This window comes from Brassica napus, chromosome A1 (assembly GCF_020379485.1).
Source record: "Brassica napus cultivar Da-Ae chromosome A1, Da-Ae, whole genome shotgun sequence".
In the NCBI taxonomy this organism is placed as follows: Eukaryota; Viridiplantae; Streptophyta; class Magnoliopsida; order Brassicales; family Brassicaceae; genus Brassica; species Brassica napus.
The window spans coordinates 5,581,029-5,593,463 of record NC_063434.1 but is presented as its reverse complement, the minus strand read 5'-3'; the positions used below and the strand labels follow the sequence as shown (position 1 = coordinate 5,593,463).

General features: G+C 38.7%; 1 protein-coding gene across 1 annotated transcript; it reads left to right on the top strand.

Annotated features, from left to right (window-relative positions):
- Window positions 1-45: 45 nt before the first annotated feature.
- On the top strand, window positions 46-7,256 carry BNAA01G09980D. The gene is made up of 5 exons (XM_013875435.3): window positions 46-6,427; window positions 6,538-6,607; window positions 6,698-6,807; window positions 6,892-7,006; window positions 7,092-7,256. The coding sequence occupies exons 1-5, from the start codon at window positions 6,364-6,366 to the stop codon at window positions 7,174-7,176; spliced, it is 444 nt and encodes a 147-aa protein (XP_013730889.2). The 5' UTR covers window positions 46-6,363; the 3' UTR covers window positions 7,177-7,256.
- Window positions 7,257-12,435: the final 5,179 nt, after the last annotated feature.

The following is a 12,435-nucleotide window of genomic DNA, read 5'->3' as shown; positions in this document are numbered from 1 at the left end:
TTCCTCCACTTCCGCTATCCTCTCATTCCCGTCGTCTGCTGCTTCCAAGATGTCCGGCAGGATCTGCGCTAGCTTCCATGTTGTAGCTTCCGAAACCGCTAGTTGCAGGGTATCCACAGGTGATGTATCCTTGTTATTAAAACATTTATCGTTTCGTGCCTTCCATAAGTACCAGATCAACCATGGAAAGAAGGCCGTGCTCTCAGCTCTGCTAGGATCTGTTTGCAAATTCAGTAGCATATCAAAGTTAACAAAGATTGAGGAACTCGGGAAGACCCCCGGAGACGTCGGGACTGTCGATAATGCCCAACTTTGAATCGCTGGCGGGCATTCAAAGATGATATGGTTAATCGTTTCATTCTCCGCACCACAGCGTTGACAGACCGAGTCGTTACCGCAATGTCTTTCTTTTAGCTTGCTCGCTGAGGCGACATATCCAGACAGAGCTTGCCACAGAAAATGCTTGATTTTCCGCGGCGCCTTAAGTCTCCAAACCTTCTTCTTTAAACCATTGCAACTCGGTCCCAGGCTTATGTCCCCACGCAGCTTTTTCCGTTGTTCAACTGCAATGGTGTACCCAGACCTCACTGTGTATACCCCCGACTTTGTATGCTTCCAGCTGTAGCCGTCCTTGCGTCCCGTTTTGCTGATCCTAAGTGTGAGAATACGAGATACATCATCGGCAGCAATAAATTCATTTATAACGCCAACATTCCATTCAGCCTTGTCGACATCAATAAGGTGGTGGACTTTAAGATCAGTATCCATGATCACTGTCTTTGGTTTCGCCGCGCGAGCAGGTTCCGTAGGGATCCATGCGTCTTCCCAAACTTTCGTGTCTGCCCCTGTTCCTATCGTCCTCTTGATTCCACCGATGAGAATCGGTCTAGCTGCCATCAAGCTGTTCCACCCAAAAGATGGGGAATTTGCTTTACCTATTACAAGTGGATTCGAGTGTCTGTAGTATCTACCTTTAAGAACTCTTGCTAGAAGGGACTCGGGATGTGTAAGCAGACGCCATACTTGTTTAGCGAGAAGGGCCAGGTTGAAATCTCGGAAATCTCGGAAGCCCAAGCCTCCTTCCTCTACTGGTACACAGATTTTGTCCCATGCCACCCAATGCATCCCCCGATTGTTATTGCTTGTACTCCACCAGAAACGCGCCACTGCGGCGGATAGTTTGTTACAGATCTCTAAAGGTATCAAGTAACACGACATCACATAAGTCGGTACTGACTGGGCCACTGATTTGATTTGCACCTCTTTACCACCCTTTGATAATAGTTTACCTGACCAAGAGTTGATCTTTCCATTCATCCTCTCTTGAACGAAAGAAAAAACTTGTTTCTTTGATCCACAAATCTTTTCCGGCATTCCCAGGTACATTCCCATTCCTCCTTCGTTGTTAATATTGAGTGATCTTTTCAGATCGGTTTTTGTGGACGCTATGACCTTAGAACCGAACAGAACTGAAGATTTAGACTTGTTCAGTTGTTGTCCTGAGGCTTTCCCATAGACGTCAATGATGCGAACCAGTTCCCTGCATTGAGATTGCTCCGCTTTGCAGAAGAAGAGGCTGTCATCGGCGAAGAGTAAATGAGAGATGGCGGGGCTCCCTCTAGCAATCTTGATACCCGTAATAGTTTGATCTCTCTCCGCTTGTTTTATATGCGAGATCAGAACTTCCGTGCATAAAATAAATAGGAACGGAGACAGCGGATCGCCCTGTCGGAGACCCCGGGACGGCACGATCCTCCCTTTGGCCTCTCCGTTTATCAAGACTTGGTACGAGACGGAGGTAATGCATTTCATTATCCTTGCCACCCATATATGATCGAAGCCAAATTTTAGAAGTAGGGCTTCCATAAACCTCCATTCTACGCGATCGTAAGCTTTACTCATATCAGTTTTGATCGCCACGAACTTCCCTTTGCAGCTAGGATTTGTACGAAGCGCGTGAAACATTTCTTGGGCCACAAGGATATTATCAGTGATGAGCCTCTCTGCCACAAACGCAGATTGCGTCTCTGAAATGATCTTCGGCAGGATACTTTTCAGCCTAGATGATAAGATTTTTGAGATGATCTTATATCCCACATTGCAGAGACTGATCGGCCTAAATTCAGTCATCGCCTCCGGTCTTTCAGTCTTTGGTATTAGACATATATTAGTCATGTTTAGTCTCTCATCAAGCTCCCCCGTATCAAAGAAACCCCTGACCATATTGCAGACATCCTTCCCAACCGAGCTCCAAAAGCGTTGGTAAAAGAGGCTAGTCATGCCGTCTGGACCAGGCGCCTTCTCCGGGTTAATCGCAAAAGTAGCATTTTTAATCTCCTCATCTTGAGGGATACGAAGTAGATTCTGATTCATGTCCTCTGAGACTGTCGCGGTAATAAACCGGAGGGATTCTTCAATGGTGTCTGGGTTTGTCGTAGTGAACAACGTCTGGAAATAGTCAACAGCGACTGCCTCTATATCGTCCTCTTTGTAAACCCATTGATTCATCGAGTTTCTCAGGCGAGTAATTCTGTTGCGTGCTCGTCTTTGTTTGGTCTTCGCATGAAAATATCTTGTGTTCCTATCTCCTTCTCGCAGCCATATAACTCGACTTTTCTGCTTCCAATAAAGCTCCTCTTCCCTATATGCTTCACAGAGTTTCCACTTCAATTCCAGTTCTTCTTCGCTTGAGATCATCTCGTCGTTTTGCACTTGATCTAGTTTTTGCTTTAAGCTTTCAATAAGCTTTGCGCTGTTGGTGGGATTCCGTTTCTTCCACCTTGAGATGGACCTGCGAGTCCTACAGATTTTGTCATAAAGCTCCAGGTCGGGTTCCATCTTTAGTGCCTCCCATTCTCCCTTAACAGTGTCGATGAAACCTTCTTTACCAAACCAGTTACGGTCGAAACGAAAGTTTCTTTTTCCGCGAGCCCCTCTGTTTTGAAACCTCGCTAAGATGGGCCGGTGGTCAGATCCCCAGCGCAACAAATACTCCACATAAGTGTGGGAAAATACATTATGCCAATCTTCATTTCCGACGGCTCTGTCCAGCCTACATTGCACCCGTCCTGCTCTGGTTCTTCCTGCCCATGAAAAAATGTTCCCTTTAGATGGAAACTCAATCATCCCGCACCCTGCAAGCATGTTTTTAAACGGCAGGAAAGAGCTTTCTGGTCGTTTTCGCCCCCCTCTTTTCTCCAAATTGCTTGTGATCTCATTGAAATCCCCCATCAAGAGCCATGCTCCTGTCCTGTTTGCACTCATCCGCAGCAACCTTTCCCATACATACTCACGGTATTCCACCACCGGATCTCCATACAAGAACGTGATAAACACTTCCTGTCCGTCTATCTGCGCTTTTATATCAATCATACGATCATTATAGAAAATAATATCCACCGCAGAGTCCTCCATGTAAAACAAAGCCAATCCACCGCCCCTACCAACAGGGTCCACGGTGAACAATTTATCATAACCAAATTCAAACTTAAAGTCTTGCATAAAAGAAAAATTGTTTTTTGTTTCTGAAAGAAAAAGAAAGCTAGGTTTAAAACAGCGATGCAACTCCCGGAGGTGTTGCTTGGTCAGGTAGGCTCCGGCCCCCTGACAGTTCCAGGCGATTGCACTCATATCTGAGTACTGGGTGGTTTCTGGGACCCCACCGAACCTGATGCAGCAGTAGATTTTCGGCCTTTGGTAACCGAAGGATACACCTCAACACGAGGGACCACCTTTGAGCCTGGGTCTTTCGTCATGAAGAGACGCCCCTGTTTGGCCAGCTTGCCTTTTGGTGATGCTCGACCTCTATTCGCAAGCTTCCTGGATGCAGCTAAACCTTTTGTGTCTGGGCTTCGCGTACCCCTGCGCTTATTTAAGTTTGCCGGGGGGAGAGGGTTCTTTTGCATCCTCCTGCCCTGTTCCGACATCCTTCTTGGAGGTAGGTTGTTCCTACTTTGTTCTCTTTTCTCTTTTCCCTCTCCTCCTAAGACTCTTCCATCTTCGTGTTGTTTCTCCAAGTTTTTAGTACCTGCGGTTTGATATTCTGGAGCCATCGTCTCTTCCACCATCGTCTCTTCCACCCTAGTTTCATCAAGCAGGTCATCATTGTCTAACATTTCCTCATCCATTTCAAGTTGTACGCTGGCATATTGTTCCTCAAATTCTTTCAACTCCTCCTCCGTCATCTCCTGCTCATTATCTGTTGGCTTGTCCAGTTCTTCTAGATTTGGCCTGTTAAGGGATGGAGCACCCGTCTCAATAGGACTTCGCAATGATATCACTCTTTCTGGAGAGGTCACAAATTCCTTTTCTTTCTCCGTAATCACCTGATTACCAGGGAACTCAGTTTGAACTGTATCAAAAATCTTCAAGATTCCACTTGCCGCACGGACTGTATCCAGATTTGTTTCTTTATCTCCTGCGTTCGCTTCAATAGCCTTCCCCTTAAGCATGCGTCTTCTTTCATCTTCGGTTTCCCTTGCTATCTCTCTCACATTCCTTTGGTTAGGGGAGAGAGCCATTTGTTCATCTCTCCTTTTCCCTGGCTCTCGAGTCGGTCGCCATTCCATTCGCGGCTGCTGTCTAGGCGAGTGGTATCGTCTTCCTGCGCCATCCCCTCTGTCATATCTATGACTTTCAGAGATAGTCCTCTGGGAATCTGGTGAGTTCCTAGTTGATTTTGATGAGAGATCCATTCTTCTGTGCTCATAATGCTGGTCTTTATTCGTTTGGTCCAGGTTGCGACCCCTGGTGTCAGGACTGGAACCTTTAATTCTCCAGCTCGAGGATGAGACCGAGTCACCGTGGTGGCCCCTCACAGAACGATTTCCAGAATCTCTGCTGCTGTGCTTCGACTCCTCATATTTATCCCTGTTGTAAGGATGATATCTCTCCCGATCACGGGGATTTCTTCCTCCATAGCTATGATCAATTCTATTCCAAACATTCTTTGCAATGTCTTCTCTTTTGCTTAGAATCTTTGATCTTAAATCACCATGCTCTGTCCTCTGTGCTTGTCCTGGTCTGGCTCGCTCCTCTCTTCTTTGTGGGTGTTCCTGACGTCTCTTATCTGATTCCATCTCACGGGAAAATCTAGGATGGTTGTCGGTGTTCCACGCGTGGTTCTCGAAACCCCTGTGCAGATCGCGGCCTCTAAATGGTGCAGAGAAAGCTTCTCTGGCCGCCAGCTCCTCTTTCTCCTTACTTTCCAAACGAACTAAACGGTTAGCTTCTCTTTGTTCTGGGGACAGCTCAGGGCATGTACCTTCTTCATGCGATATTCTTTTGCAGGTAAAGCAATATCGGTGTAGCTCTTCATAAGACAAAGATACTTTGATGATATCACCATTCGCATATCCAGCCTTCCTCTCAAATTGCAAAGGTTCATCAGCATTAACAACAACTCGAACCCTTCCATTTTCGACATCTACCGTATCCACCTCTCCCAAAGCCCGGCCAATGCTCCTATATGATTCATCTTTTTTGTAATGTGTCGGTACTCCGGTGATATTCACCCACAAGAGTAAGGAGTTTGGATAGTCCTCCTTTATCGTTGGTATCCACCTTTCTAAGGAGAAGGTCCACTTATTAAAATGACATGGTCTACGGAGAAGTACTTTTTGGAGATCCTCCTCCTTATCGAAATCAAATTGGAATTTGTTATTCCCAAGGTTTGTTCCTCGTACCCTGCCTTCCACGTCCCAGATACTTCGTTTCGGCATATGTTTGATTAAAGCATCAACACTTCTACCATCCCGATGGAACATCCTTCCAACAAGGGATAGTTTATACTTCTCGACAAGATCAGTGTAATCGAATTCTGGAACTTTTATGATCTCTTCCTTGTCTTGGCTACGTCTGCGGTCATGTCGAGTACTCCCGACTCTGGTTCGATCCTTCCTTTCCCGATACATCGTAACAGCGGGGACCGGTAAGGATGAGACAGCGCCCTATTAGAGGGGAATAGAACTATTAACGTAATGTCGTTTACTTGATGCTCACGAAACCGGGAACCAAGGTATTACGCTACGAAAACAGAAGATAAAACACTGCAAGGGGCAGGAAAATTTAGGAACGAGAGGAGTGTGGTGTAGTCTCCCTCTCTCCTAGACCGCCGGTAAGAAACTAGGTCCTCCGCCTGAGACGGGGTTCAGATCTCGAAATCGCCTTGTCGTCGCCAAAACCCTAGCTTATTATTTGGGGTTAATTGCAAAGAAGATTAAATACAGTGATTCGTTGAGTCTTTGCCCTTTACGGTTAACCGTTAATCCCAATTCAGGAGAAGTAAAGCTTCCGACTTTACTTCAGGAGGGTCGACGAAAGTTCGTTGCTTTACAAATCTATCGGCAGTTTCAGAGCGCACCGATGGATTCTGCGTTTGTGGATAGAGCTTGGGACAAATGGGTCAAGGGTAACCTCGGCTCTTCAGGTAAATCTTCGATTAGGGTCCTCCTCCTTCTTTATGAGAATGTCTTGTTGATTAGAAGAAGAAAAAATGTAACTTTTGTGATTTGATTGTTTTGAAAATCTTTATTACAGGAAGTCCATTGAAGGCTGCTGTCTTAATTAACTACGACCCTACAGGACCTTCTCGTCTCTTATCAACAATGTAAAGCAATTTTAACAAAGCTTCTTCTTTTCAAGATTGGTTTGTGTACCCTTCACTCAATCTTGAGGCTGAATCTGAGTTTCTTTGCAGAGCTGAGCAAGAAGGGATTGATCTCTATCCAGTTGAGCTGAAGCAGTTCATCGATTTCATGAGACGTGGCAGTCTTCCGACCGAGACCTTTGTTCTTGGATCCAACCAGTGTAAGTCTTTGTTCTTCTTCTTTTTTTGCTTGGAGAGTGTAGTTTTGTGTGTGGTTTTGATAATATGGCTTGAGAATTTTGTAGACATAATAACATCAGTTCACGAGAATTGGTTTGCTGCTCGGTGCTTGAACACAACACAGCCTGCTGGTGAAGGAGCTATTGTTATGCAGACCGCTGTTTATGTATTAGTTGCTCTGTGAGTCCTCTTCACTTGCAGATTTTTACTGTGTTTTTTTTTTTAATATTGAACCAAGATTTTTACTGTGTTTTTTCTCTTGCAGGTATGATGGATCTATTGGTTCAGCTTCTCGAGCTATGGCTGCAGCTGATCATTTTGCATCGCAGCTGGGTCGGAAAAACTTATAGCTTCATCTTCTGTATTGAAAGTATCAAACTTTGAGTATGTTTTGAGAAGTATTATGAAGTAAGATGAATGTTTTTTCATTCTTGTCTGAGTCATCAGTTTTGTTCAGGTAATTGGGATTATGCTAATTACCATTTAAGAGCAAGTGACACACCCTGCAATTAACATTTCAGAACACAGTATCGAGATGAATACTTTAGCAGTATCTCCTTCAAGCATCAAATATTATAAGAGAAGAGATTGATGATTTACACCATCCAGAACCTAAATCAAAGCATATATGAATCTTAGAGAAGCATACAGAAGATTAAATAGGGGGGAGGGGGATAAAGCGGTTTGATCAGCTGAAGTAGTGAGATCTCTATCTACTTATTCCTGAGATGGTGAAAGACAAATTTGAAATCAGAGAATGAAGCAGTTTCTTTTATTTGATTAGCAGTCTAACTGTACTACAAAAATAAAATCGGAAACCGCATCAAAGAACAATGGGTTATTATTCTGTATCAAAAAAATATAAATCCAAAAAAGAAGAGACTAGATTGGTTTGTAAATATGGAATTATATGTTTCTATAAAGAATATAGAGGTTTGGGTTGAGCTTGAAAGTGAAACTTCAGAGCCTGACAAGAACAAGCTTGACTCACATGATGCTTTCTTGTTTGTTTGCTTGTAAAAGATCAAACACTTTTAAGATCATCTATGCCGCATCCTTTAATACAGAGCATACTAGTTCCAAAGTTAAACATTTTTGGGCCCGACACAACTTATTAGAAGGTTCAATCTTGGTTTTAATTTATTGCAATGTGTTTTTTTAATTGGTTGGTTTGTGTTTATAAATAGAAAATGAGTGTTTTTTTTTGTTTCTATTGATCTTTAGTTGATTCATTATTCAGATTAAGCATTTGTGAGTATGCTACACATGCTGCATTGAATTAGCTGAAAAAATATCTATAGAACTGAGGAGAATCTTTTGCCATCATCAATTAAAAGTAAGATCTTGCAGAACTGATTTCTTCAGTTATGGTTGTATTATATTAATGTGCAAAATGCATAAAAAAGAGGAGCAGCTGAAAATAAAGAAACATGTCCATTGACAAAAAAACTGAGAACTTTTTGACCAAAATTGCTGAAATCCAGTTAGCATTAGTGATTGTACACACTACAACCTAGACTAGACCCAACTAAAAGGTGTGTGTAAAGGAACAAAAGATGCAAGAAGATACATAAAATCTAAAACATGATTAATCTTCAGATGAGATGCATCGTCAAACAACTAACCAACTTAGATATTAAATACATGACCAGGCCAACTAGTTTTATTATATAGCTAGTGTAATTGTACGTCACACCATTTGTTCTTTTAGTCTTAACAATTTAGGTAAATGAAATTTGACTATTTTACCTTTAACCAATTAAACGCCATCTTCTTGAATCTCACCGTCAAAACCTATCAGAAACGCTAAAGATTCTCAAGAACAGAGCTCTTTAGTCATCTCTACCCTTTTAAACTAAACCATAAGAAGACAATAAGAATTAACTTTGGGAACAAATTGAATCAAGAAGTAATCGAATCAACATGTTCAAACACTTAGATCTTGATATCAAATGTTCCCCAGCATCTAACAAATTCCAAAGTTTAATATCACTGAGTTTCACGATAAAGATTTTAAGTTATAGCCTAGAAAAAAGAAACAGAGATTGAAGAAGATATGAAACGATAACATTACGCATAAAAACAAAGGACATGAAAGAGGATAAGAGTATGTATTTCTTCCAGATCTGTTTGGGTTTCTGCTGGTTTTCACTTTCACCATCGAGGCTCCGATTCAGTTGATGCAAGGCGGGATCCAATCCCTGCTCACAAACCAATAAGGAAAATCCACGTGGCTGTGTCAGCGAATTAGTCCCGACCTGCACCAAGCGAATCCGAGCCCGGCGGTGACTCTATCATAACCTCTCTGTCTCTTCAAATCTGAAAGCAGAAGAAAGAGAAGGAAGCAGAACTTTAGGTTTTGTAAATGGCGAAATAGTGTTTCTCAATGTTAGAACCCTATCAAAACGAAGACAACCTTAGCCTAATGCGTAGGGTATTTATTACATGTAATAATCCATTCACCTACTGACACGTGTTTTAACCTTTAAGAGGTCTTCGCTTTCATACTGTGGATTTATTATATGGTGGAGATATGAATTTTTCGACCTAGATTTTTATCCTTTTTAATGGAATGGAAATTACGGAAAAAGCCATCATCACTCTCACTCGTACGTGGTTTAACAGTTAACCCACGTGAGCGTGATCTGTACATGTCACGTGGACTTCTTCTGCGTCTTCCACTTTTGACTTTATGATGTAAATAATAGCCTTGTTGATATTTTTTTCTATGTTCAAAGATCTTTTTTTTTAAAACAAGAGAAGTATTTTGACGGAAAACAATAATATCTCATTTATAACCTTTAGCATTTGGAATTCCTAAGACCATCCACGATGCTGATACTCTTTGCTCTATAACCAAAGTAAGTTTTTTAAATTATTTTATTATTTTTATTTTATTTTTTTAGCTAAAAAAAAAAAAAGTCAATCGGGGGATCCCACGTGGCGGTAGAACCCGTGCACAGTAACAAATCTGATCCTTAGCTAAAGATTAATTTGGCACAAACTCTAAAATTAATAGACCACACATTATTATAATACTTTTTTGTTAAGGATTTTTTGTTAAGGATCTCCGTTGGACATGCTCTAACATTTAACCATTTGTAGTACGAAACTATCCACACTTTAAACTACAGCCAATTCAAATCTATAAAGTTTTCAGTTTTTATGGTATGGTGAAATATTAGTAACTTTTATCTACCAGAGCTAAAATATTTAAATCAGATTTGCTAACCTTAGTTCTGTGTTTTATAAGGTAATCTAAACTCATGAACGATATTGATTATAATGATATAATCTACATGTCCGCTCTCTCATACACGAACACGACCGATAATTTGTTATAAACTGAGTCTGAGAGTACCAATTACGAATGATCCTGGCCAACGCATATTATAAATTTATTTACAGCAGAAAGCACCAACTTCAATAATTTATTTTCTTATTATACCACTTAATCATAATGTACACTATACATGATGTAGATAGTAAAGTTGTAAGAGAGTGCCTGAACATTGAAGAATGGAACAATGGATAAGGGTATGCCGAAAGAGAATAGTGATGATGTTAACTACTTTCCCTAAATTGCTCCATAATTGATTTAATTAGTAAAGCATTTGTGCTCTTTAAACCGGAATATTCGGAAACATCACAACAGGGGATATTCAGAAGGTTGGTATTTATATTCGTAAACATTTATGATCACCAGATTTTCACGTTGGGGTTCTTTATGATTAGAAATATAAAAACTAAGTAACTTTAATAGGAATATATGTATAATAAATACAAAGAAATTAAAGGAGAACTAGATTTTGACCCGCGCTTAGAAAGCGCGGGTTTGTTTGTTTTTCATTTATTAATCGAAAACTGATTTGCAAATTACCATTATTTTTGTTTCGAACCATAACAATTGAGTTTTTAGGGTTTTATCATTTTTTTTCTCTTCAAAATATGGTATTTTTTTGAAATATGGTAGTTGTTCTATGATAATATTTGAGTTTTAAGATTTGTTTTCATATCTGACCTAGATTCATGGTTGGACCTATAGACCCGATACATTGTATATAATCCGGTTCGGATTTAATGAAAAATTCGTTAATTAAAAATCTGATATAACCAGGTAAAAAATCCAAAAACTCACTATTAACCTGCAATCTGATACCATTGATCTGATTACAAAATATTTAATAGTAATTTTTTTTAAAAAATTGATTAAATTACTCATATATTTATTAATATTACATAAATTAGTGATTCCTTAGAATTTGATAAAATTTTGTTATGTTATCCAAATAAAAAATGATAATACAAAAAACTTATTGATATGACAATATTAGTTTATTTCGTCTTTAATAACCTATTATAAGTTGGTGTTTTTATTTTAGATTTAAAAATTAATTTTAATATAGTTTTTAAAATTTTCTTGAACACTCGTAATTGCCATATCAATATTATGTATAAAATGACATTATAAATAGAAAAATGATATTCAAATATGTATATGATATATGGTGTAGGATATATGATTTTGGTTTGTATTGAAAAAATGTATAATATTCAAATGATCTGTTTTGAATATTGATATGTATATTTAAGAAAATGATATTTTCATGTTTGCTAATTTATTTATAGTTCGTAATATATTTATACATATATTATATTTAAAGTTAGTATATCTTTTAAATATACATAGGCCCATTATTTATAGATCTATTTAGATGTACATGTAGGCCCAAAACCAAAAGACTTAAATGCCATTAATGAATTTTATTCATCCTTTGTAAAAATAAGGGTATTTTTGAGAAACTGTAATTTTCATTAAGTGAATGATCCTCTTTTAATGGTATTGATCAGATTCTATTATGTGATAATAGACAAATGTGCACAGTCTATTTCATGGTATAGATTCTAGACCAATGTATGTGAATGTATACTGGTATTTTCCAGTCTTTTACGGCGCCGACAGTTTGTTTTTCTCCATCTCAAACTTGAAAATTTCACATTACAAATCTTATCTGCAACACTTTTTGATATTTTTAATCTCAGATAATAAAAAGAACTAGATTTTGATCCGTGCCCCCGCACGGGTGTTGGATTTAACTTGCGTTCAATGTAAATTTATAAACCATTATTTTATAAAATGTCCTTTTATATTTTTATGTTTTGTAAAATATATTTAGAGTAGAATATATTATATTATAATATCGATGTTTGATAATAATTTTTTATCTGTACGTAATATTATATTTGTAATTTTATAACTTGATGCAATTTGATGTAATTGTAATATTCAAATATTAACCTATTGATTTTTTTGTTTATTTATTTAAAATGATTTAATTTTTTACAGTAGGTTTTTATGAATTATTATTAATTTTATGATATTTGTTTTTCTTGAAAATTGTATTGTAGCAAATTAATATATACTATATTTTACAGTTTGTGTTTTAATTTTTGTAAAAAAGAAATAATAATTCATTGTAATTAATTTAATTTTTTTGATTTTAAGTGAAACGGCAGATTTGTAAATAAGAAAGAAATGCAATAGCTAAATGTGCAAATAAAAAATATATTTAATTTGCTATCCGTATTTCCAAACAATTCTCATTTAA